General features: G+C 47.9%; 1 protein-coding gene across 5 annotated transcripts in view; it reads left to right on the top strand.

Annotated features, from left to right (window-relative positions):
- The window catches only part of SLC39A11 (solute carrier family 39 member 11), a 1,124,245-nt gene that overhangs the window by 7,390 nt on the left and 1,090,945 nt on the right, over positions 1-25,910 (top strand). Inside the window, exon 1 of one of the 5 annotated variants that reach the window (XM_063961155.1) lies at positions 6,348-6,500. The exons of 1 other annotated variant lie outside the window; for it this stretch is intronic. In XM_063961155.1, coding sequence (XP_063817225.1) covers positions 6,401-6,500 — 100 coding nt within the window. In that variant the 5' untranslated portion in view covers positions 6,348-6,400. Of the gene's footprint in view, positions 1-6,347; positions 6,501-9,164; positions 9,185-25,910 lie in introns of those variants that run through there. 3 more of the 5 variants (XM_063961149.1, XM_063961147.1, XM_063961154.1) reach the window with 3 other exon arrangements.

The raw sequence follows: 25,910 nt of genomic DNA, 5'->3' as shown, positions 1-25,910 counted from the left end.
AGGCAGGTACAGGAGGCGGTTACAGGAGGAGAGGGTACAGGATGCGGGTACCGGACGCAGGTACAGGAGGAGAGGGTACAGGAGGCAGTTACAGGAGGAGAGGGTACAGGACGCAGGTACAGGAGTAGTGGCTACAGGAGGAGGTTACAGGAGGAGAGGGTTACAGAATGCGGGTACAGGAAGAGAGCGCATGTACAGGAGAGAGTTTCAGCACACTGTGCAGTACAGGAGGAGTGAGTGGGTCCCAGGAGAGAACGACAGCGTACGGTGAGTGCAAGAATAGAGACCGGCAGCGCATGGTGCGGTGCAGGAGGAGAGAGCGCACGGCGTGACATCTTCATGTCACGTTCGGGCGCCGGGACGTGTTCTCATTGGTTGCTAGGCAGGAGTTGGGGCAGCGTATCGCTGGTGGCTGAGTGAGTGTGAGTACAACGGCTGAGTGTCAGTGGGCAGCACAGCACCATGCCGCGGATGGGTAATAGAGATCGATCTGCGGCGTGCGACAGGGGGCCCTTTCAGCCGGGGGGCTCGGGGTACTCGCCCCCAGAGCCCCCCCCCCCTTAATCCGTCTCTGGCCTCCATGTTGTATTGCGATCATCTAATTTCCAGGTGCACTCAGTAGCGTAACTAAGGGGGTGTGGGACACATCCGGTGACAGCGTCTGAGGGGCTACTCTGCTATTTTGGTGTCCCCCCTGTTGATTGGTGTCACTGAGCAGCTGCACTGTGGGTAACCTTTGCTGAATCCTTATTATTTGAATGTACGTGTTACAATGTGGTCTTGTTTTAATTTCTTTGCTTTTGCAAATTGAATTTTAGTCCATTTAAAGAAGTGTAACTAATGCCTGAGTGTCATTATCAGTTGCTAGTGAATTAATTGCATTGTCACATATTGTTTTAAGCCTTCATTCTGTGTAGGTGATCTGTACACTTTAATAAGCTGAAACATATTAAAGTAAAGCAAATAATGTGATCATTTGTTTGCTTTTTGAATAACAAAGTCTAATCGAGAATAATGTCTTATTGAACGTTTATCAGAAATAAAGTAGAAAGCAGTCTAAATCTTTTAAGTAATTGTACTGAGCACTGTGTAAATGTTACCACACTTTGTGATTGGAATGTGTTCAGTAATAAGTGCAATGTAGAGTCATGCCATTTTGTAGGTGCCTCAATTAAGGTCCTTGTCAGTTTTCACATGCTGGCGTGTTAACATGCCGTGCTACAGCTATTAGCTGCCACTTATGCTAGTGGGTTTTGTTAACTGCAGCTTAAATGCGGTTCTTTAAAAATGAGGCTTGATGTGCTTTGCAGTAATTCCATTTCAAATGCTTGTTTCTTTCCAACATTTGGAATAATTTCATACATTTTTGATAAATTCACTCTCCATACTGAGTTTTTCACATTTTTTTTTTTTTTTTGGGGGGGGGGGGATTTTTTCATACTTAACGATCCACGTGGACTACGATTGGAACGGTAAAGTGTGCCAAGCGAAGGCACCATGCCCGAAGCATGGCGAGCGGTGCACTAATTTGGGATCCCGGTCACTCTACGCAGAAAACGACACCAAAAAAAATAAAAAATTCCTCATGTCGACCTATAAACCATGTCGACCTTCCATCCATGTCGACCTAGTGACTGTCGACCTATAGTGGTCGACCTAAACATTGTCGACCTAGACACTGTCGATAAACGAACCACACCCGGTGCATATATAGTCAGTCAATCATCAAGGTTTATAATATTTCATAATAATGTTAACATATCATAAACCTTGATTGACTGACTCTATTTCAGCACCTCATATTAAGATGAGAAATAGATGAGAATAATTAATTACTCCAGACATTTGTTTTCATTTAATATATATTTTTTGCTATACCATAATGTTAGGGGGGGCCTCTCTCTCTCTCTCTCTCTCTCTCTCTCTCTCTCTCTCTCTCTCTCTCTCTCTCTCTCTCTCTCTCTCTCTCTCTCTCTCTCTCTCTCTCTCTCTCTCTCTCTCTCTCTCTCTCTCTCTCTCTCTCTCTCTCTCTCTCTCTCTCTCTCTCTCTCTCTCTCTCTCTCTCTCTCTCTCTCTCTCTCTCTCTCTCTCTCTCTCTCTCTCTCTCTCTCTCTCCAATCCGCCCCTGTGTGTCATAAATTATGATGAACACAGGGAGCGCTTTGGATAGATGTCATTGGGGAACTTTTATTTCATGTGTTGTAGAAGTGATTATTATACATTTCACTCACTAACAAATCCTTTGCCTGCTTGGCTGGCAATATATCCCTACCAGCTATTAGGGTGTCATTTATAATCAAGGATCTCTCCCACTGATATATAAACTGTTTGATACACATTCTAGGACCAATATTATACAGGAACTTGAAGACAGTGGTAACTACTACTTATTGGTGAGACTACAGCGTGGCCACCGTGTACAGTAGGTGGTTAATTGGAAAGCAGTGACTTTCCCGGCAGTTGGAATCCCGATACAGGTGCCGGAATCCCGACAGCCCCGGAAATGCCAGCAGACGGAATCCCGAATTCCCACTGGGGGTGGTCCGCAAGTAATAGTGTGTCGAGGAAGACTCGCCACCAGGCATGGAACGTGGCGAGTGCAGCGAGCCCGCGAGGGGACACGCTGCTGTCGCCACTGGGGATTCTGGCGTCTGTCTCCTGATCGTCAGGATCTCATACTGAACCCGGTTAATATATATATATATATAATTGTAAGGACAATTCCAAGTTGAATGCATACAGTGCTATTTATGAGAAACTAACCAAATAGAGGACAAATAAACACAGGTTTTTTGGCATAGTATTTTTATACACACTTTCTTTCTGTACTTTTACATGCATCTCTCTATAATTTTAATATTTCACTGTCAAGGATGTGATATGTAATTTTTTTTTTAATATTATTAAATAAAAGGCATGTTTTAAAACCTATAAGTGCACCTATTACAGATAGCTTTTGTGTTGTACATTACCTAAACCAGTGTCTGAATACAGGGGTACATATATGGTTATACTGTAATGACTTATTGAAGTCCACTCTATCCATAAGAATATTCTGCAGTTATACATGTGCGATAGGAATCTCTCACATTTCTGAGTCTCCTATATCCAAATGCTTGGGACTAGTAGTATTTTAGAATCGGATTTTTATATATTCCGGAATACTTGCATACCATAATGAGAGATCTTTGGGATGGGACACAAGTCTAAAGGGGTAAGGTCTGAAGATCGACAGTGTCTAGGTCGACAATGTTTAGGTCGACCAGTATAGGTCGACAGTCACTAGGTCGACATGGATGAAGGTCGACAGGGTTTCTATGTCGACATGTGCTAGGTCGACAGGTCGAAATGAGTTTTTCACTTTTTATTTTTTTGGGATTTTTTCATACTTAACGATCCACGTGGACTATGATTGGAACGGTAAAGTGTGCCAAGCGGTAGCGGAGCGAAGGCACCATGCCCAAAGCATGGCGAGCGAACGCGGTGCACTAATTTGGGATCCCAGTCACTCTACGAAGAAAACGACAAAAAAAATAATAATCCTCATGTCGACCTTTTGACCTGTCGACCTAGAAACCCTGTCGACCTTCCATCCATGTCGACCTAGTGACTGTCGACCTATAGTGGTCGACCTAGATACTGTCGATAAAACGAACCACACCCAGTTTAAAGGGGGGGAGGAAGGGGGTATCCAAAAATATTGTGCTGGCAAAAACAGCAGGGTTTTAGTGACATTTTTTTTTTTTTATCCCCTGATTTTTTTTTTTCCCCCCCCCGCACCTATCCTATTGTGATGTGCAAAAACCTCCCGTTTTCATGCAAAAATACATGGGGTCCATGAAAAGCCACAGACCTATTTATTTTTGCATCTGCGATCGCTGGAAAAAAGCCCACTTATCAGGGATTTGGCTTCGCCCTCCTGAGGCAGGTGAACCTGTCACTAGGCCACTTGCCCCACCCTCTTACCTGAGTCATCCATACCTCGCCTACCTACTACCCTCAGGTCCCCATCCACATACTCCCCCCTCGTGTCATCTGTCATTCTCCCCTCTGCCCTAGATTGTAAACTCCTAGGAGCAGGGTCCTCCTCCCTCCTGTTCTCACAGCCCTCTTCTCTAGCACGTTAATGACAGCCTTCACCTACTCATTGGCCGGTATGCAGTTAAAACACCGCCTGTCGGGATACTGGCAGTCTCAATACCGACCCCGGGATCCTGACGGGTACTAAACCACCGCCAGAATACTGGCAGGGTAGGTGATTCCCCCTCTGTGGGTGTCCACGGCACCCATAGAGGGGAGTAGAACCTGTGGCAAGCGAAGCTCGCCACCGAGCTTCGTTGTGCTCGTCCCCCTGCTGGCATTCTGTTACATGAGATGCCAATGTTGGTATACTGACATTCAGCATCCCGTGTGCCGGCATCCCATACCGATTCCCATTGGCCATTTATCCTGGAATTCCTATTGCTCACAGCCATTCGTCTCTTCCAGCAGCTCTTGTACTGCTATTTGTGTCGTCTAAATACAGGAGTATATAGGATAATATAGCAAATAATGTAACTTGTGAGCGGGGGGGGGAGCCGACGGAGGTGGCGCTGGGAGATCATCTCCGCGCCGCCTCTACCTATCTAGTAAACGGGTCCCTGGTCGCATCGACCCGGGAGCCTGTTTACACAGCCACTGACCCGGTATTCAACCTGGGTATAACGCTGCTTTACACCCGGGTTGAATTGCCGGGTCAGGCGACCCGGGATTTCGGCTATTCGCCTATTATTTCTGCTTGCATCCTCCTGAGGTGGTGAGCAGAACTCTGCCCAAAGGTCTACTACTCTGCGCCTCCATCAGAGCTGGATTTAGGTGTTGGGGGGGGCCCGGGGTACTTAAGACAGGGGGGCCCTAAGGTATAAAATTAAAATCATATACATATACCCTGTTTACATATATCAGTGCTGTAACTAGACATTTTAGTGCTGTGTGTACGAAACAGCATCGGAACCCCCCCCCCCCCATATACAAAACGGGGCCAGTGTGCGCCGTAGCAGCATGTGCCAAAAATCTAAGGGCGTGGCTTCATGGCAAAGGGGCGTATCCGCAGAGCTCCCTTTTACTCATTATGGCAGGCAGAGGCCTCTTTTACACAATACGACAGGCAGAGCCCTCTTTTACACAGTACGCAGCAGACTCCCCCTTTTTACACATTATGGCAGGCAGAGACCCCTTTTTTTACACATTAGGCAGGCAGAGTCCCCCTTTACACATAGCAGCAGCAGAGTCCCCCTTTTTACACGTTAAGCAGAGTATTCTTTTTACACATTACAGCAACAGAGTCCCCATTTTTTAAACATTATGGCAGGCGGGGGGAAGAGAGAGAGAGAGAGACTGACTCGCCTGCAACGACCAAGCATTCTTCTTTTCTTCCTGCCCTACGCTGGGGGCAGGCTAGGAGAGACGTCATCTCTCCCAGCACATGGAAGGGAGCGGGGAGGAGCTGCAGCACTGCCCGGCTACCTAGGTAAGAAGTACCCGGGCAATGCAGCTGGACGCCGGGCGGTGACAGCAGGGAGAGGCGGGCCGAATCCCACAGTGTGGTGGTGGCAGCGGTGGTGGCGATGGAGTGGCCTGGCAGGTGTTGCCAGTGATCCTGTGCATTTGTGCTGTGTGCCAGGCACCACTGGCACACACCTAGTTACGGCCCTGATAGATCTATCTATCTATCTATATCTCAAAATAATGTAGGATTCCCTAACATTCTCAAGAGCCCATCCCTCCCCCCGGTTTCACATATAATACTTTACAGCTTTGCTCCACTGGCTGGCGTCCTAAGGCCGGAAGGAGTGTTTGTGCCTCTAAACGTTCCTCATAAACGGTGGGTACAGGAGGACACAGAGCACGGCAGGTACAGGATGAGAGGGTACAGGACGGGGGTACAGAACACGGGTACAGGAGGAGAGGGTACAGGACGCAGGTACAGGAGAAGAGGGTACACAACGCGGGAACAGGAGGAGAGGGTACGGGAGGCGGTTACAGAAGGAGAGGGTACAGGATGCGGGTACCGGACGCAGGTACAGGAGCAGAGGGTACAGGAGGTGGTTGCAGGAGGAGAGGGTACAGGGCGCAGGTTCAGGAGGAGAGGATACATGAGGCAGTTACAGGAGGAGAGGGTACAGGATGCGGGTACCGGACGCAGGTACAGGAGGAGAGGGTACAGGACGCGGATACCGGACGCAGGCACGAGGAGGAGGAGGCAGTTACAGGAGGAGAGGGTTACAGGAGGAGAGGGTTACAGGAGGAGGCAGTTACAGGAGGAGGCAGGTACAGGAGGCAGTTACAGGAGGAGAGGGCACAGGACGCAGGTACAGGAGTAGTGGCTACAGGAGGAGGTTACAGGAGGAGAGGGTACAGAATGCGGGTACAGGAGGAGAGCGCAGGTACAGGAGAGAGTTTCAGCGCACTGTGCAGTACAGGAGGAGTGAGTGGGTCCCAGGAGAGAACGACAGCGTACGGTGAGTGCAAGAATAGAGACCGGCAGCGCATGGTGCGGTGCAGGAGGAGAGAGCGCACGGTGTGACGTCTTCATGTCACGTTCGGGCGCCGGGACGTGTTCTCATTGGTTGCTAGGCAGGGGTTGGGGCAGCGTATCGCTGGTGGCTGAGTGAGTGTGAGTACAACGGCTGAGTGTCAGTGGGCAGCACAGCACCACGCCGCGGATGGGTAATAGAGATCGATCTGCGGCGTGCGACAGGGGGCCCTTTCAGCCGGGGGGCCCGGGGTACTCGCCCCCAGAGCCCCCCCCCCCCTTAATCCGTCTCTGGCCTCCATGTTGTATTGCGATCGTCTAATTTCCAGGTGCACTCAGTAGCGTAACTAAGGGGGTGTGGGACACATCCGGTGACAGCGTCTGAGGGGGTACTCTGCTATTTTGGTGTCCCCCCTGTTGATTGGTGTCACTGAGCAGCTGCACTGTGGGTAACCTTTGCTGAATCCTTATTATTTGAATGTACGTGTTACAATGTGGTCTTGTTTTAATTTCTTTGCTCTTGCAAATTGAATTTTAGTCCGTTTAAAGAAGTGTAACTAATGCCTGAGTGTCATTATCAGTTGCTAGTGAATTAATTGCATTGTCACATATATTGTTTTAAGCCTTCATTCTGTGTAGGTGATCTGTACACTTTAATAAGCTGAAACATATTTAAGTAAAGTAAAGCAAATAATGTGATCATTTGTTTGCTTTTTGAATAACAAAGTCTAATCGAGAATAATGTCTTATTGAACGTTTATCAGAAATAAAGTAGAAAGCAGTCTAAATCTTTTAAGTAATTGTACTGAGCACTGTGTAAATGTTACCACACTTTGTGATTGGAATGTGTTCAGTAATAAGTGCAATGTAGAGTCATGCCATTTTGTAGGTGCCTCAATTAAGGTCCTTGTCAGTTTTCACATGCTGGCGTGTTAACATGCCGTGCTACAGCTATTAGCTGCACTTATGCTAGTGGGTTTTGTTAACTGCAGCTTAAATGCGGTTCTTTAAAAATGAGGCTTGATGTGCTTTGCAGTAATTCCATTTCAAATGCTTGTTTCTTTCAACATTTGGAATAATTTCATACATTTTCGATAAATTCACTCTCCATACTAAGCGGAATGAAAAAGAAAAAACTTAATATATTCCCAAATACACTGCATTTTTAACTGCAGCTATGACAAATATAAGCACATACCTCACAACATGACCCTCTCCAGGAAGGTATCCGTTCAGATGATCGACAATGTTAAGGTCAACACTCATTAGGTCGACATGGACAAATGGTCGACACATAAATTGTTGACACATGGAAAAAGTCGACATGGCTTTTAAAAAAAATATATATAAAATAAATATATATATATATATATATATATATATATATATATATATATATATATATATATATATATATATATATATATAATTATTTTTTTTTTTTTTATTTTTTTTTAAACTTTTTCATACTTTACCATCCACGTGGACTACGATTGGGAATAGTAACCTGTGCCGAGGGTAGCGGAGCGAGGCACCTTGTCCGCAGCCATGCAAGGGGACGCGGTACACTAATTGGGGTTCCTGGTCTTGTTACAGAAATAATGACACCAAAAACAGTTAAAAAATCCATGTCGACCTTTTCATGTGTCAACCTTTTGACCATGTCAATGTCGACCAATAGTGATCGACCATTCATACCAGAGCCCTCCAGGAGGGACACAGTGCTCTGCTTCTGGACTTTTCTCTTAATTTATGATTGCCGGCACCTGTGCTGAACAGGTAAAGCGGGTGTTTCAGCACAGGTGCCGGCAATCATAAATTTAAAGTCCAGAAGCAGAGCATTCTGTCCCTCCTGGAGAGGGTCATGTTGGGAGGTCAGTAGCAGATCTTGCCACGGGCAAGCAGGACTTTTGCCCGGGGCGCCGCCTTCCGGAGGGCGCCGCACCATGGCAAGATCCGCTGCTGCTGTGGTGCCCCCCGCTGCCGCGGCCCGCTGTCAGTTGTGAAGGGAAACTAGACGCTACGCGTCTAGTTTCCCTTCGTGGGCTGCCCGCTGCGAAGGGAAACTAGACGCTACGCGTCTAATTTCCCTTCCTGGAGAGGACCTTCACTGTAATGATGTGCGGTGCGCATTGACGTCATCGCGCACCGCACAGCAAAGGTCCTCTCCACGAAGGGAACTAGACGCTTAGCGTCTAGTTTACCTTCGTGGAGAGGACCTTTGCTGTGCGGTGCGCTTTGACGTCATCGCGCACCGCACATCCTACAGCAGTACAGGGGGCGTAACTGACCACGCCCCCTGTATGAAGCCACGCCCCCTAATGCCGCCCGGGGCGCCAGAAGCCCCGGAACTGGCCCTGTGGGAGGTATGTAAGCATATTAAAGATGTTAACTTATTATTTTCATCAGTATGAAATAAAATTACTGTGTATAAAGTTAATTTAAGAGACTAATAATGCTGCATATCAAAGATACATGAATTTATAGAAAACCAAGTCCAACAATACAGTCCACGGATGAAACCATTAGAACAACTTGAAGCTAACTTGATTTTCAGCAAGCTTTAATTCTGTCAATATTGACACATGCAGAGTGAGTTGGACTGAGAGACGTGGAACTTGTGTACGTCTTGGTCTAATATCTGAAGTCTTGGAGATATCCTTGTCTGAGGTCTGTAAGAATATAAGAAACTATTAATAATAATCCTGTAATGTGGTCCGAACATCAGCTGGGCGATTCCCCAACTCCAATCCGTCAGGGAATCTGAAAAATCCTACATGTTAAAAATCCTAGACTCGCTGATCCCATTAATTTTTTGCTAGGATTCAGCAATTCAAGGATGTCCAACATGTTGAATTTCCTCGATACCCAGGCGTTGAGAGAACGGAGAGTTGCCCCGATACTCTGCTGATGTTTGGGCCCCTTTAGAATTCCGTAAATCTACTATGTTGCGTTTTTCAAAGCTGCCATATCTTTGTCCACTGGACTGAAGTGGCCGTATTATGTAATACAAAACCAGGTATGATTTCTGTTTATAGGAATAGTAAACTGCGCAGTTCTTGAATAAAATTAACCTTAAGGTTTCACCGCAGGTTTAAATATTTATGTTCTAAGTGTTTTTTTTTTTGTTTTTTTCTGTAACCTTTAACTAATTTTCCTATGGGTATTATTTATTCTTGAAAGTCGCCTGAGGAAATCTTACGGCAAGGATATAATTTTTGTTGTTTATCTAGCAGTGTGTTGTATTTAATGTTGTCAATTGCTGCATAGTAAATTTACTGAACTGAAGAGTAGCACTAATGTAGACTTATTGGAGCATATAGATGAGCCTTTTCTGTTTTATATTTTTATTAATTATATTTTAGATCATGAGGATACCAATGTAATGATGGGAGGGGGGGGGGGGAAATCAGTTTAAACCCCCCCCCTTTTTTTTTTTTTTTTTTTAAACCAGTTTTTTGCATTAATGTTCATGAAATAAAAATTAAATCGTGTATTAGAATCCTGTATCAATCATGTTATAATGCTTGCTAACATTATGGTTTTTATGCTTTGTATTGTTTTTTTGTTTTTTTCCCATATTTTAATAAATTTTTTTTTTTTTTTACAGCTTATTATTCCAATTTCATCTGAATATATGTAGATAGACTGTACAGTCATCCATACAAAGTACACTCGGAGATAGATTAAATTGAAAAAACAAGTTAATGTTAAGCATTAGCCCTACTTATCACTTATTATAATTAAATAAACCTGAATAGCAATACAAAATGGAAAATGCAAAAGCACTTTTCAGAGCTATACACACGCACCATAGTTAAGCATTAGCACTGGGCATGCCACAGGCATTAAAAATTTGGAATAAAATACTATTTTTTTTTTTTTTTTAGTATATTAGGCTTTTTTTAAGATGTCACAAAACACAGTGGTTTAAAAAAAAAAAAAAAAAATCCATTTGGTTTAAACCAGCCATCCCTGGCTCTTCACATCCTGTTACCTAACTGGTTGGCACATAGGTCTATTGAACAGCTGATATATTGCTGGACCAAAGGCCAGTGTGTAACAACGATATGTTGGTAAATGCTATATATTGGTGCATTGTTGTGTGTGTGTGTGTGTGTGTGTGTGTACGTACACGTGCTGCAGCAGTCGGCGGCGATTGGCGACCGAATAGGGCAGGCGCATGTAAATGCACGCCCAGTTTGAGATGTCAGTCACATTGGATCGGGCAGTGAGTACGCACAGCACACTGCTTCATCCGGCTATAGCTATATCTGCAGATCCATTGATCTGCAGATATATCTACCAGTGTGTACACCGCATTATGCATCTTCCCTGGCCTTTACAGTACCTCAGTGTGTGTGTTAAGTAAATCAGAATTGGCAAAAAGTAATAGACTCATCAATTTAAAATATAGATAGGTATCTATCTATCTATCTATCTATCTGACACTGCACACTATAATAGCAAAATGTGACCATACAAAGGGGTTCACCCCACTGCAAATGACACGCCCTTGTATGTCATCAGCTGCTATACTGTATATTACCCATGTCTTTCAAGGCACAATCTTGGCTGCTGAACTGCACACTTCATTGCTCAAACCATGTTGTAGGGCTTGGGGAATTAAATTGTGCCGTGCTCCCCATGCTGGCCGACTATAGTAATAGGCGTCTATCGGAGCAATTCAGCTGTTCATCTGATCAAGTGACCATTAGCCGCAGCAGTCAAATTTTTTCTTTTACGTCCTAGAGGATGTTGGGGTCCATATTAGTACCATGGAGTATAGACGGGTCCACCTGGAGCCATTGGCACTGTAAGAGTTTAATAGTGTGGGCTGGCTCCTCCCTCTATGCCCCTCCTACCAGACTCAGTTTATAAAATGTGCCCGGAGGAGCCGGTCACAGCTAGGGGAGCTCTACGGAGTTCTCTTGGTAAAAGAGCTTTCTTTCTTTCTTTCTTTCTTTCTTTCTTTCTTTCTTTCTTTCTTTCTTTCTTTCTTTCTTTCTTTCTTTCTTTCTTTTCTTTCTTTCTTTCTTTCTTTCTTTCTTTCTTTCTTTCTTTCTTTCTTTCTTTCTTCTTTCTTTCTTTCTTTCTTTCTTCTTGGGAGGCTGTTGGCGACAGCCTCCCTGCAGCGTGGGCTCCCACTGACTGGACGTTAGCTCCGGGGGGTCCAATCGCGCCCCGCCACAGGGGAACGTTCGCCCCATCAGCCGGTCGCCACCCCCCCAGATGCTAAACATGGCGAGAGGGTCACTATCCCCCCTTGCAAGCGGGCGGGGGGGGACAGTGTGAAGAGGAGGGCTATTAGGGCGGGAGCGCTGCCCAGTGTACCTTGGTGTGGCGCTGGGGAGAGCGTCCTGGGCCTGCTCCAGACCCCACACTGGTCATCTCCTGACGGGGTCTGCGGATCCAGGTCAGCCACTGTTCCTCCAGGCCAGTATAGTCTCTTTACAGAGCGGGAAGCCGGCGCCATTGAAGGGTGCAGAGCTTCTCCTCAGAGCGGACCCAGCAGCGTTCAGCGCCATTTTTCCTGCCTGCTCTCACTGCCAAGTGGATCCAGGTCCCTCCAGAGCATTCTCCAGCTATCTGTACGATACCAAGGGGTTGTATAAGGGGGGAGCTGTATACAGACTGTGTCACCTATTAAGGGACACAGTCAGCGCTGGTTAGGGACTCCATATACCTTTTTAATAGCGCTGTGTGTGGGTTGGCTCCAATCTCTGTGTCTCTCTGCCATTCTTTGGGGGGGAAACTCTGCCTTCATAATACCGTGTGTGTGTGTGTGTGTGTTAACATGTCTAGGGACAATGTATCATATGCTGCAGAGGATTATCCTCACAAGAGGACTCCATTCCATGTAATCAGGATTGCACAGTTTTAGCGCAGATCCCTGCTAGAGAGCCAGAATGGTTAGTCTCTCTGAGGGGGACAATTTCCCAGATTTCTGATAGAGTTGCTAGGACTGAGCACGCCACTCAGGTCCTCCAGTCCTCTATGGTTGTTTGGTCTGATACTTGCCTTCGGGGTCCCCTGCGATTCATTCTCAGAAACATGCACTTGCAATGTTGCAGGATGACACGGACACCGACTCTGACACTGCAGACGGGGATGTGTCGAGGGAACGGAATCGCTTGCCAAGGGGGTACAGTTGATGATTGCGGCTGTTAGAGATGTTTTGCACATTTCAGACACAGCTCCGGAACAGGTGGAGGAGGCCTTCTTTAGAGAAAGTAAGAAGCCCCCCCCCCCCCCCCCCCCCCCACTCACCTTCCCTGCATCCAAAGAAGGAAACTCTATCTTTGAAAAGGCCTGGGAACCTCCGTAAAATAAATTTCAGATCCCCAAGAGGGTTTTGGTTCCTTTTGCCTTCCCAGAGGAAGATAGGAAAAAATGGGAGTCCCCACCATTGGTTGATGTTTCTTTATCTAGGCTGTCCAAACAGGTGGTGCTGCCGGTACCAGGATCTACCGCGTTGAAAGACCCGGTGGATCGCAAGGTGAATGCTACGTTAAAATCCATGTACACGGTTTCTGGGGCTATATTAAGGCCTGCTATAGCCTGTGCTTGGTTTGCAAAAGCTATTGCCAGGTGGTCTATCACTTTGCAGAAGAATCGGCTACGCTGGATAAAGATGACGTTGATATGTTTTTACGCCATATTCAGGATTCTGCTGGGTTCCTAGTGGATTCCATGAAGGACCTGGGCTCCATGGCTGCGGGGATCTCCTTCATGTCTGTCTCTGCTCGCAGGGGTCTCTGGCTGCGCCAATGGTCTGCGGAATCCAGGAAGAGCGTGGAGGGCCTACCCTACACGGGTCAGGCTGTCTTTGGAAGGCGCTGGATGCGTGGATTGCCACGGCTACCGCGGGTAAGTCTACTTTTCTCCCCTCAGCTGCATCGGCTACGAAGAAGCCTTTTACATCAGCCGCGTCACAGTCCTTTCGGCCCGCGAGGCAAAGAAAAAAACAAGCCTTCGAACACCTTCTTCAGAGGTGGTCGTGCAAAAGGAAAGAAACCTGCTTCCGCAGGTTCTCAGGCCCAGAAGCCCGCTTCTGATGCCACTAAGCCCTCCACATGACGGTGGACGGCTGGGCGTGGAGGACGGTCAGGTGGGGGCGAGACTCCGACAGTTCAGCCACGTCTGGGTGTCGTCTGGTCTGGACCCCTGGGTCCTGGATATAGTGTCCAGGGGGTACAGACTGGAGTTTCAAGATCCCCCCGCCTCACCGTTTCTTCAAGTCAGGCTTACCAGCTCTGCTGGCGGACAAAGCGATTCTTCTGGAGGCCATCAGAAAATTGGTGGTGTCGGAAGTCGTCGTTCCGGTTCCGCCTCAGCAGTGGAACAAGGGTTATTATTCAAACCTTTTCGTGGTACCGAAACTGGATGGTTCGGTACGGCCTATTCTGAACTTAAAGTCTTTGAACCCTTATCTCAGGGAGTTCAAATTCAAGATGGAATCTCTGAGAGCTGTCATCTCAGGGCTAACGGAGGGGGAGTTCCTGGTGTCTCTGGACATCAAGGATGCTTACCTCCCCATTTGGTCACAGCATCAGGCATACCTCAGGTTTGCGCTGTTGGATGACCACTATCAGTTCCAGGCACTGCCGTTTGGCCTCTCCACAGTACTAAGGATTTTCACTAAGGTGATGGCGGAGATGATGGTTCTTCTCCGCAAGCAGGGGGTGAACATAATTCCTTATCTGGACGATCTCCTGATCAAGGCGTCGTCCAGGGAGAGGTTATTACGATCCATCGCGCTCACGACACAGCTGCTCAGGAAGCACGGTTGGATCCTGAACCTTCCAAAGTCTCATCTGGAGCCGACGCGGAGGCTGTCTTTCCTGGGAATGATCCTCGACATGGAGGTGTAGAGGGTGTTTCTCCCGGTGGAGAAGGCACTGGTGATTCAAACAATGGTCCGGAAGGTCTTACGGCCTACCCGGGTGTCTGTTTATCAATGCATCCGCCTTCTGCGGAAGATGGTTGGTGCCTACGAGGCTCTACAGTACGGCAGGTTTCACGCTCGTCCATTTCATCTGGACCTCTTGGACCAGTGGTCGGGCTCTCACCTACACATGCACAAGAGAATACGCCTGTCTCCGAAAGCCAGGATTTCACTCCTCTGGTGGCTACAACTTCCACACCTTCTGGAAGGCCGAAGGTTCGGAATTCAGAACTGGATCCTCTTAACCACAGATGCAAGTCTAAGAGGTTGGGGAGCAGTCGCTGTGGGGGAAACCTTTCAAGGAAAGTGGTCGTTTCAAGAATCCCTTCTCCTGATAAACATCCTGGAGCTAAGGGCCGTGTACAACGCCCTCCTGCAAGCAGCACATCTGCTACAAGATTGGGCTGTTCAGGTACAGTCGGACAACGTGACCACTGTGGCCTACATAAACTGACAAGGGGGAACGAAGAGCAGGGCTGCAATGTCAGAGGTGTCAATAATCCTTCTCTGGGCAGAAAGGCACGCTGTAGCGATGTCGGCAATCTTCATTCCGGGAGTAGACAACTGGGAAGCAGACTTCCTCAGCAGACACGATCTCCATCCAGGGGAGTGGGGCCTCCATCCGGAGGTGTTCGAGGAAGTAACCGCTTGGTGGGGGGTTCCTCACATAGACATGATGGCCTCCCGCCTCAACAAGAAGCTAGGAAGGTACTGTTCCAGGTCGAGAGACCCTCAGGCAGTGGCAGTGGACGCACTGGCAGCACCGTGGGTGTTCCCGTCAGTGTATGTGTTCCCTCCACTTCCTCTGATCCCAAGGGTTATTCAGCTGGTAAGAAGAACAAGGGTTCTGGCAATCCTCCTTGCTCCGGACTGGCTGCAAAGGGCTTGGTATGCGGATCTGCTGGATCTTCTGCTGGATCCAAGGCCCTTACCTCTTCGGGAGGATCTGCTGCTGCAGGGGCCGTTCGCCTATCAAGACTTACCACGGCTACGTTTGACGGCTTGGCGGTTGAACACCAGATCTTAGCTCGGAAAGGTATCCCGAGCGAGGTTATTCCTACCCTGATTCAGGGTAGAAAGGGGGTAACGTCTATACATTACCACCGTATTTGGAAAAAATGTTTCCTGGTGTGAATCCAGAAAATTTCCTGCGGTGGATTTTCAATTCTGACGTTTTCTCCTTTTCCTGCAAGCAGGAGTGGATATGGGCCTGAGATTGGGCTCCATCAAGGTCCAAATCTCTGCCTTGTCCACCTTCTTTCAAAAGCAATTGGCTGTCCTTCCTGAGGTTCAGACCTTTTTGAAAGGGGTTCTGCACATCAAATCTCTTTTTGTGGTGCCAACGGCACCCTGGGATCTAGATGTGGTGTTGCAGTTCCTACAATCAGCTTGGTTTGAGCCTCTACTGGAGGCTGACATCAAGTTTCTCACGTGGAAGGCGGTCACTTTGTTGGCCTTGGCTTCTGCTCGACACGTGTCGGAATTGGGGGGCTTTATCTTGTAAAAGCCCTTATCTGATCTTTCAAGAAGACAGGGCGGAACTTTGGACTCGTCCACAGTTCCTGCCTAAGGTTGTATCGGCTTTTCATATCAACCAGCCTATTATGGTGCCAGTGGCTACTGACTCCTCAATTGCTTCAAAGGCCTTGGATGTTGTGAGGGCTTTGAAGATCTATGTGAGTGTACAGCTCGTCATAGGAAAACTGACTCTGTTTGTCCTCTATGATCCCAAGAAAATTGGGTGTCCTGCTTTGAAGCAGTCGGTTTTACGCTGGATCAGGTTCACTATCCAGCATGCCTATTCTACGGCAGCATTGCCGTGTCCGAAATCTGTTAAGGCCCACTCTATTCGTAAAGTGGGTTCTTCTTGGGCGGCTGCCCGGGGTGTCTCGGCACTACAGCTTTGCCGAGCTGCTACTTGGTCAGGTTCGAACACGTTTGCCAGGTTTTACAAGTTCGACACTTTGGCTTCTGATGACCTCAAGTTTGATCAAGCGTTCTTGCAGGAGCCTCCGCGTTCTCCCTCCCATTCTGGGAGCTTTGGTACATCCCCATGGTACTAATATGGACCCCAGCATCCTCTAGGACGTAAGAGAAAAATAAGATTTTAAACCTACCGGTAAAATCTTTTTCTCCTAGTCCGTAGAGGATGCTGGAGACTCCGTAAGGACCATGGGGTATAGACGGGCTCCGCAGGAGACATGGGCACTTTAAGACTTTAAATGGGCGTGAACTGACTCCTCCCTCTATGCCCCTCCTCCAGACTCCAGTTATAGGAACTGTGCCCAGAGGAGACTGACATTACGAGGAAAAGGATTTTGTTAATTAAGGGTGAGACACATACCAGCTCACACCACAAACACACCGTACAACATGGTATATAAGTAAACCAGTTAACAGTATGAACAACAAAAATTAGCAACAGCCTGATCTCAACTGTAACACAACCTTTGTGTTACCTTATCAATAACTATGTACAATTATTGCAGATTTCAGTCCGCACCGGGACGGGCGCCCAGCATCCTCTATGGACTAGGAGAAAAAGATTTACCGGTAGGTTTAAAATCTTATTTTCTCTTACGTCCTAGAGGATGCTGGGGACTCCGTAAGGACCATGGGGTTTATACCAAAGCTCCAGACCGGGCGGGAGAGTGCGGATGACTCTGCAGCACCGATTGAGCAAACATGAGGTCCTCATCAGCCAGGGTATCAAAACTTATAGAATTTTGCAAAAGTGTTTGAACCCGACCAAATAGCTGCTCGGCAAAGCTGTAACACCGAGACACCTCGGGCAGCCGCCCAATAAGAAGAACCCACCTTCCTAGTGGAATGGGCCTTTACCGATTTTGGTAACAACAATCCAGTCATAGAATGAGCCTGCTGAATCGTGTTACAGATCCAGCGTGCAATAGTCTGCTTGGAAGCAGGCGCGCCAATCTTGTTGGCCGCATATAGGACAAACAGTGCCTCTGTTTTCCTAATACGAGCCGTTCTGGCTATATAGATTTTTAAAGCCCTGACCACATCAAGGGACTTGGAATCCTCCAAGACATCCGTAGCCACAGGCACCACAATAGGTTGGTTCATGTGAAACGACGAAACCACCTTGGGTAGAAATTGAGGACGAGTTCTCAATTCCGCTCTATCTACATGGAAAATCAGATAGGGGCTCTTGTGAGACAAGGCCGCCAATTCGGACACCCGCCTTGCAGATGCCAAGGCCAATAACATGACCGCTTTCCAAGTGAGAAATTTCAAGTCAACAGTTTGAAGAGGTTCAAACCAATGTGAATTAAGGAACTGTAACACCACGTTAAGGTGCCACTGGGGGCACAAAAGGAGGTTGGATGTGCAGTACTCCCTTCACAAAAGTCTGCACTTCTGGAAGAGAGGCCAATTCCTTCTGAAAGAATATTGATAATGCCGAAAAATCTGCACCTTAATGGAGCCTAACTTTAGGCCCATATCCACTCCTGTCTGTAGAAAATGGAGAAAACGACCCAGCTGGAAATCCTCCGTAGGAGCATTCTTGGATTCACACCAAGACACATACTTCCTCCAGATACGGTGATAGTGCTTCGCCGTTACCTCCTTCCTAGCTTTAAGTAGAGTAGGGATGACTTCCTAGCTAGGAAAGGTATTCCAGGGGATCTGGTGTTCAACCGCCATGCCGTCAAACGTAATCGCGGTAAGTCCTGGAACCCACACGGCCCCTGTTGTAACAGGTCCTCTCTGAGAGGAAGAGGCCAAGGATCTTCCGTGAGCATTTCCTGAAGATCTGGATACCAGGCCCTTCGAGGCCAATCTGGAACAATGAGTATCGTCTGAACCTTTGTTCTTCTTATGATTCTCAATATTTTTGAGATGAGTGGAGGGAACACATAGACCGCCTGATACACCCATGGTGTTACTAGCGCGTCCACTGCTATCGCCTTAGGGTCCCTCGACCTGGAATATGTCCGGATCTTCTTGTTGAGGCGTGACGCCATCATGTCTATTTGAGGGAGTCCCCAGCAACTTGTCACTTCTGCAAAGACCTCTTGATGAAGTCCCCACTCTCCTGGATGGAGATCGTGCCTGCTGAGGAAGTCTGCTTCCCAGTTGTCCACTCCTGGAATGAATACTGCTGACAGCGCTCACATAATCTGCCCAGCAAAGAACCCTGGTGGCTTCCGCCATTGCTGCTCTGCTCCTTGTTCCGCCCTGTCAGTTTACATGCGCCACGGCTGTGATGTTGTCTGACTGGATCAGAACAGGTAGGTTGCGAAGAAGATGCTCCGCCTGTCTCAGGCCGTTGTATATGGCCCTTAATTCCAGCACATTTATGTGCAGATAAGCCTTCTGGCTTGACCATATTCCCTGAAAGTTTTTTCCCTGTGTGACCACTCCCCATCCTCGGAGGCTCGCATCCGTGGTCACGAGAAGTCAATCCTGAATTCCGAACCTGCGACCCTCTAGAAGGTGAGCACTCTGGAGCCACCACAGGAGAGAGATCCTGGCCCTGGGGGACAGGCTTATCATCCGATGCATTTGGAGATGGGACCCTGACCACTTGTTCAGTAGGTCCCACTGAAAAGTTCTTGCATGTAACTTGCCAAAGGGAATGGCCTCGTAGGCCACCACCATCTTTCCCAACACTCGAGTGCATTGATGAATCAACACACTTTTTTTGGATTCAGCAGATCCTTGACCATGTTCAGGATTTCCTGAGCTTTTTCCACTGGAAGAAAAACCCTCTGTCTTTCCGTATCCAGAATCATGCCCAAAAACGACATCCGAGTTGTCGGAACCAACTGCGACTTTGGCAAATTTAGAAGCCAGCCGTGGTGTTGTAGCACCCTCAGAGAGAGTTCCACGCTTTTCAGTAATTGTTCTCTTGATCTCACTTTTATCAGGAGATCGTCCAAGTACGGGATAATTGTGACACCCTGCTTGCGCAGGAGCACCATAATTTCCGCCATTACCTTGGTGAAAATCCTCGGGGCCATGGAAAGCCCAAACGGCAATGTCTGAAATTGGTAATGACAATCCTGCACAGCGAATCTCAGGAACGCCTGATGAGGAGGTTATATGGGGACATGAAGGTATGCATCCTTTGTCTAGTGACACCATAAAATCCCCCCCGTCCAGACTGGAGATCACTGCTCGGAGAGATTCCATCTTGAATTTGAATCTCTTCAAATACAGGTTTAGGGATTTTAGGTTCAGAATCTAGTCTGACCGAGCCATCTGTCTTCGGGACCACGAATAGAGTTGAATAAAAACCCTTTCCCTGTTGTAACAAGGGAACCATGATAATCACTTGCTGTTGACACAGCTTTTGTATTGCCGCTGAAACTATTGTTCTCTCAGGGAGAGAAGCTGGTAAGGCCGATTTGAAAAATCGGTGTGGAGGCACGTCTTCGAACTCCAGTTTGTACCTTTTGGGTCACAATTCTTAGCACCCAAGGATCCAGGTCCGACTGAACCCAGACCTGGCTGAAGAGCTGAAGACGTGCCCCTACCGGTGCGGACTCCCGCAGGGGAGCCCCAGCGTCATGCGGTGGATTTGGCAGAAGCCGGAGAGGACTTTTGCTCCTGGGAACTAGCCGTAGCTGGTGTTCTTTTCCCTCTTCCTCTACATCTGGCGAGGAAAGATGATCCACGCCCCTTTCTGAATTTATGAGACCGAAAAGACTGCATCTGGTATTGAGGCGTTTTCTTTTGCTGTGGGGGATCAAAAGGCAAAAAAGAAGACTTACCCGCGGTAGCTGTGGAAACCAGGTCCGCGAGGCCAACCCCAAACAAAACTTCACCTTTGTAAGGCAAAGCCTCCATAAGTCTCTTGGAGTCAGCATCACCAGTCCATTGACTGGTCCACAGCAACCTCCTAGCTGAAATTGCCATGGCATTGGCCCTTGATCCCAAGAGGCCAATATCTCTCGCAGCCTCCCTTAGGTATAACGTTGCGTCCTTGATGTGACCTAAAGTTAACAGAACAGTATCCCTGTCGAGGGTGTCCATGTCAGATGACAAGTTATCTGCCCAACCTGCAATTGCGCTACTCACCCATGCCGACGCAACCGCCGGTCTGAGCAGGGCTTCCGTAGTCGCATAAATTGATTTTAAAGTGGTTTCCTGCTTGCGGTCCGCAGGATCCTTTAGGGTCGCCGTGTCCGGGGACGGTAGGGCCACTTTTTTGGATAATTGCGTCAAGGCTTTATCCACCGTGGGTGATGATTCCCACCGTAACCTGTCCTGTGAGGGGAAAGGATACGCCATAATAATTCTCTTGGGAATCTGCAGCCTCTTGTCTGGTTTCCCAAGCCTTTTCAAATAGAGCGTTCAGTTCATGAGATGGGGGAAACGTTACTTCACGTTTCTTCTCCTTAAACATACAGACCCTTGTGTCAGGGACAGAGGGGTCCTCTGTGATATGTAATACATCTTTTATTGCTATAATCATGTATTGAATATTCTTGGCCACCCTTGGGTGTAACCTCGCATCATCATAGTCGACACTGGAGTCGGAATCCGTGTCGGTATCAGTGTCTGCTATCTGGGTATAGGGACGTTTCTGGGACCCTGATGGGTTCTGTGACACAGTAATATCCATGGATTGTCTCCATGCTTGGTTCTGAGACTCAGATTTGTCCAACCTTTTTATGTAATAAAGCCACACTTGCATTCAAAACATACCACATGTCTACCCATTCAGCAGTCGGCGGTGCCGACAGAGTCATTACCACATTCTGCTCCGCTTCCTCCTTCGAAGAGCCTTCCACCTCAGACATGTCGACACACACGTACTGACAACCCCAAACACACTGGATTATAGGGGACAGACCCACAATGAGGTCCTTTGGAGAGACAGAGAGGGAATTTGTCAGCTCACTCCCAGCGCCGCCACAGTCTGAAATATATTAACAATACCTTAGACCTGTAAGCGCTTTTATATATAAATATATATCAAATCAGCACCAAATTATTGTGCCCCCCTCGTTTTGCACCCTGTTACTTGTGTATAGCAGGGCAGAGTCCGGGAGCAGCGTCTCTGCAGCAAGCTGTGGAGAAAATGGCGCTGGCTAGAGCTGAGGGAAGAAGCCCCGCCCCCTTGATGGCAGGCTTTGGTCCCGCTATTATTTATACTGGCGGGGGTTTGTATACCCTGCCTATGCAGTGTATATACTATGCCAGTCTAGTATCTGAGGTAAAGTTTGCTGCCCAGGGCGCCCCCCCCTGCGCTCTGCACCCTTGTTTGTAGTGCCTTGTGTGTGTGTGTGTGTGTGTGTGTGTGTATGGGAGCAATGGCGCGCAGCGCGACTGCTGCGTGGTACCTCATGAAGATCTGACGTCTTCTGCCGCCTCTGAAATCTTCTTGCTTCCTATACTCACCCGGCTTCTATCTTCCGGCTCTGTGAGGAGGACGGCGGCGCGGCTCCGGGAACGAATAGCTAGAGGACACCAGTGTTCAGACCCTCTGGAGCTAATGGTGTCCAGTAGCCTAAGAAGCAGAGCCCATCAGTCTAGGAAAGTGGGTCTGCTTCTCTCCCCTCAGTCCCACGAAGCAGGGAGCCTGTTGCCAGCAGTGCTCCCTGAAAATAAAAAACCTAACAAAGTCTATTTTCTAGAGAAACTCAGTAGAGCTCCCCTATTGTGTGACCAGTCTCCTTTGGGCACAGGATCTAACTGGAGTCTGGAGGAGGGGCATAGAGGAAGGAGCCAGTTAACGCCCATTTAAAGTCTTAAAGTGCCCATGTCTCCTGCGGAGCCTGTCTATACCCCATGGTCCTTACGGAGTCCCCAGCATCCTCTAGGACGTAAGAGAAATAGGATTTTAATTACCTGAAACGGTAAATCCTTTTCTCGTAGTCCGTAGCGGATGCTGGGCTGCCCGCCCAGTGCTTCGTTTTCCTGCTTTGGTTTTATGGTTCAGTTCTACCTGGTTCCTAGGTAAGTTCTGCATTGTTTACTGTTTCAGCTGTTGCTGTGCTTGTTAGCCGGGTTTGTCTGTTGTGTGAGCTGGTATGAATCTCGCAACTATCTGTATTTCCTTCTCTCGAAGTATGTCGTCTGCTCGAGCACGGTTTTCTAGACTGAGTCTGGTAGAAGGGGCATAGAGGGAGGAGCCAGCCCACACTATTAAACTCTTACAGTGCCAATGGATGCTGGGGTCCACATTAGTACCATGGGGTATAGACTGGTCCACCACCAGTCTATACCCCATGGTACTAATGTGGACCCCAGCATCCTCTACGGACTACGAGAAAAGGATTTACCGTCTCAGGTAATTAAAATCCTTTTTTTTTTTTTTTTTTTTATCGCAGCCTCCGGAGGTGTGAGAAAAATTGTATGAAAAGTTTGTAGTTTGGGTGCCCAAACCCAGACTTTAGATACTCAATAGTATTTATCGTGCTTTCAGACGCCTTGAATGCTAATGAACATCTGTTCAAAACTACAATTGAATTGCTCTGATAGACATCCACCACTATAGATGGCCAGCAGGGAGCGCATGGCACTATAGGCTGCCCCCCACCCCCCCAGTGTCTTCGGCTTCTGGGTACACATGGCAGTATAGTCTCTGGGAACATTCCACAATCTACTTCTATCTCAACCTTGTCAGTCCTTCCCATGGGCGCCAGAATGATTTTACGTGGGGGGGCTAGTTAGAATTTCATTTTGGCACCCCTTCTGTGGTACCGTTCTCCTACCCTCCCTCCCTCCCCCTCCCCCCCATCAGTGAGGGTGAGCGCACAGCCACGCCTCCTCCCAGTAATGCATCACCAGTGAAAAGAACCGGTTAGTATAGAAGGGACACCGCACCTCGCTTGCGGTAGCACACTACTTTTAAAGTTGAACGGGGATGCAGAAGTAAGCACTCCCCCCGCACCAGCGCCTCCATCATGTTTGGGGGGGGGGTGAAGCTTCCCCCTTGCACCCCCCACTCCGACACCTCTGGTCCGTCCCTAGATCCAACTACTAGAGCCACAATCCCGTGTTGGCACTGTCCAGGAGAGCAATACCTTTTGCCCTGCTTCTGGATCTTAAACCCCTCCCATGTTCTCACTTACTAGGGACAGCCCATGGACCTCCCTTAGTCCTCAGTGCACTTGAAAGAAACCCTGCAGTGTGCTGCTCCAGCATGTTTGCTAAAGCAGGATGTAACTCTGTATGATGCTTGAACATAGACGCATCTGCCAGGAGGCATATTACAGTAAACAAACTGAAGACAAAACATGATAGCAGAAGTGTGTGCAACACCACCTGACATTTGAGAATTGTACAGTGGACATAAAATACATTTCTCTAACGTCCTAGTGGATGCTGGGGACTCCGAAAGGACCATGGGGAATAGCGGCTCCGCAGGAGACTGGGCACAAAGTAAAAGCTTTAGGACTAGCTGGTGTGCACTGGCTCCTCCCCCTATGACCCTCCTCCAAGCCTCCGTTAAGATTTTGTGCCCGAACGAGAAGGGTGCAATCTAGGTGGCTCTCCTGAGCTGCTTAGAGTAAAAGTTTAAATAGGTTTTTTTATTTTCAGTGAGACCTGCTGGCAACAGGCTCACTGCATCGAGGGACTAAGGGGAGAAGAAGCGAACTCACCTGCGTGCAGAGTGGATTGGGCTTCTTAGGCTACTGGACATTAGCTCCAGAGGGACGATCACAGGCCCAGCCATGGATGGGTCCCGGAGCCGCGCCGCCGGCCCCCTTACAGAGCCAGAAGAGTGAAGAGGTCCGGAAAATCGGCGGCAGAAGACGTCCTGTCTTCAATAAGGTAGCGCACAGCACCGCAGCTGTGCGCCATTGCTCTCAGCACACTTCACACTCCGGTCACTGAGGGTGCAGGGCGCTGGGGGGGGGCGCCCTGGGACGCAATGAAAATACCTTAAATGGCTAAAAATACATCACATATAGCTCCTGGGCTATATGGATGTATTTAACCCCTGCCAGTTTTCCACAAAAAAGCGTGAGAGAGGCTGCTGAAAAAGGGGCGGAGCCTATCTCCTCAGCACACAAGCGCCATTTTTTCCTCACAGCTCCGTTGGAGGAAGGCTCCCTGACTCTCTCCCCTGCAGTCCTGCACTACAGAAACAGGGTAAAACAAGAGAGGGGGGGCACTAAATTGGCATATTAATATATACAGCAGCTATATTAGGGAAAAACACCTTATATAAGGTTATCCCTATATATATATATATATATATATATATATATATATATATATATATATATATATATATATATATATATATATATATATATATAATATTTTATAGAGTGCGCTCTGGTGTGTGCTGGCAAACTCTCCCTCTGTCTCCCCAAAGGGCTAGTGGGGTCCTGTCCTCTGTCAGAGCATTCCCTGTGTGTGTGCTGTGTGTCGGTACGCTGTCGACATGTATGAGGAGGAAAATGGTGTGGAGGCGGAGCAATTGCCTGTGTTAGTGATGTCACCCCCTAGGGAGTCGACACCTGACTGGATGGTCTTATGGAAAGAATTACGTGATAGTGTCGGCACTTTACAAAAGACTGTTGACGACATGAGACAGCCGGCAAATCAGTTAATACCTGTACAGGCGTCTCAAACACCGTCAGGGGCTATAAAACGCCCGTTACCTCAGGTCGATACAGACACTGAAACTGACTCCAGTGTGGACGGTGAGGAAACAAACGTATTTTCCAGTAGGGCCACACGTTACATGATCACGGCAATGAAGGAGGTTTTGAACATTTCTGATACTACAAGTACCACAAAAAAGGGTATTATGTGGGGTGTGAAAAAACTACCCGTAGTTTTTCCTGAATCAGATGAATTAAATGAGGTGTGTGATGAAGTGTGGGTTTCCCCCGATAAAAAACTGCTAATTTCTAAAAAATTATTGGCATTATACCCTTTCCCGCCAGAGGTTAGGGCGCGTTGGGAAACACCCCCTAGCGTAGATAAGGCGCTCACACGCTTATCAAAACAAGTGGCGTTACCGTCTCCTGATACGGCCGCCCTCAAGGAACCAGCTGATAGGAAGCTAGAAAATATCCTTAAAAGTATATACACACATACTGGTATTATACTGCGACCAGCAATCGCCTCAGCATGGATGTGCAGTGCTGGGGTGGCTTGGTCGGATTCCCTGACTGAAAATATTGATACCCTGGACAGGGACAATATATTATTGACTATAGAGCATTTAAAGGATGCATTTCTATATATGCGAGATGCACAGAGGGATATTTGCACTCTGGCATCAAGAGTAAGTGCGATGTCCATTTCTGCCAGAAGAGGATTATGGACGCGACAGTGGTCAGGGGATGCGGATTCCAAACGGCATATGGAAGTATTGCCGTATAAAGGGGAGGAGTTATTTGGGGTCGGTCTATCGGACCTGGTGGCCACGGCAACGGCTGGAAAATCCACCTTTTTACCCCAAGTCACCTCGCAGCAGAAAAAGATACCGTCTTTTCAGGCTCAGTCCTT

Source organism: Pseudophryne corroboree, chromosome 3 (assembly GCF_028390025.1).
Source record: "Pseudophryne corroboree isolate aPseCor3 chromosome 3, aPseCor3.hap2, whole genome shotgun sequence".
NCBI classification, from domain to species: Eukaryota; Metazoa; Chordata; class Amphibia; order Anura; family Myobatrachidae; genus Pseudophryne; species Pseudophryne corroboree.
The sequence above is the reverse complement of the archived record's forward strand: the minus strand, read 5'-3'. Positions and strand labels throughout refer to the sequence as shown.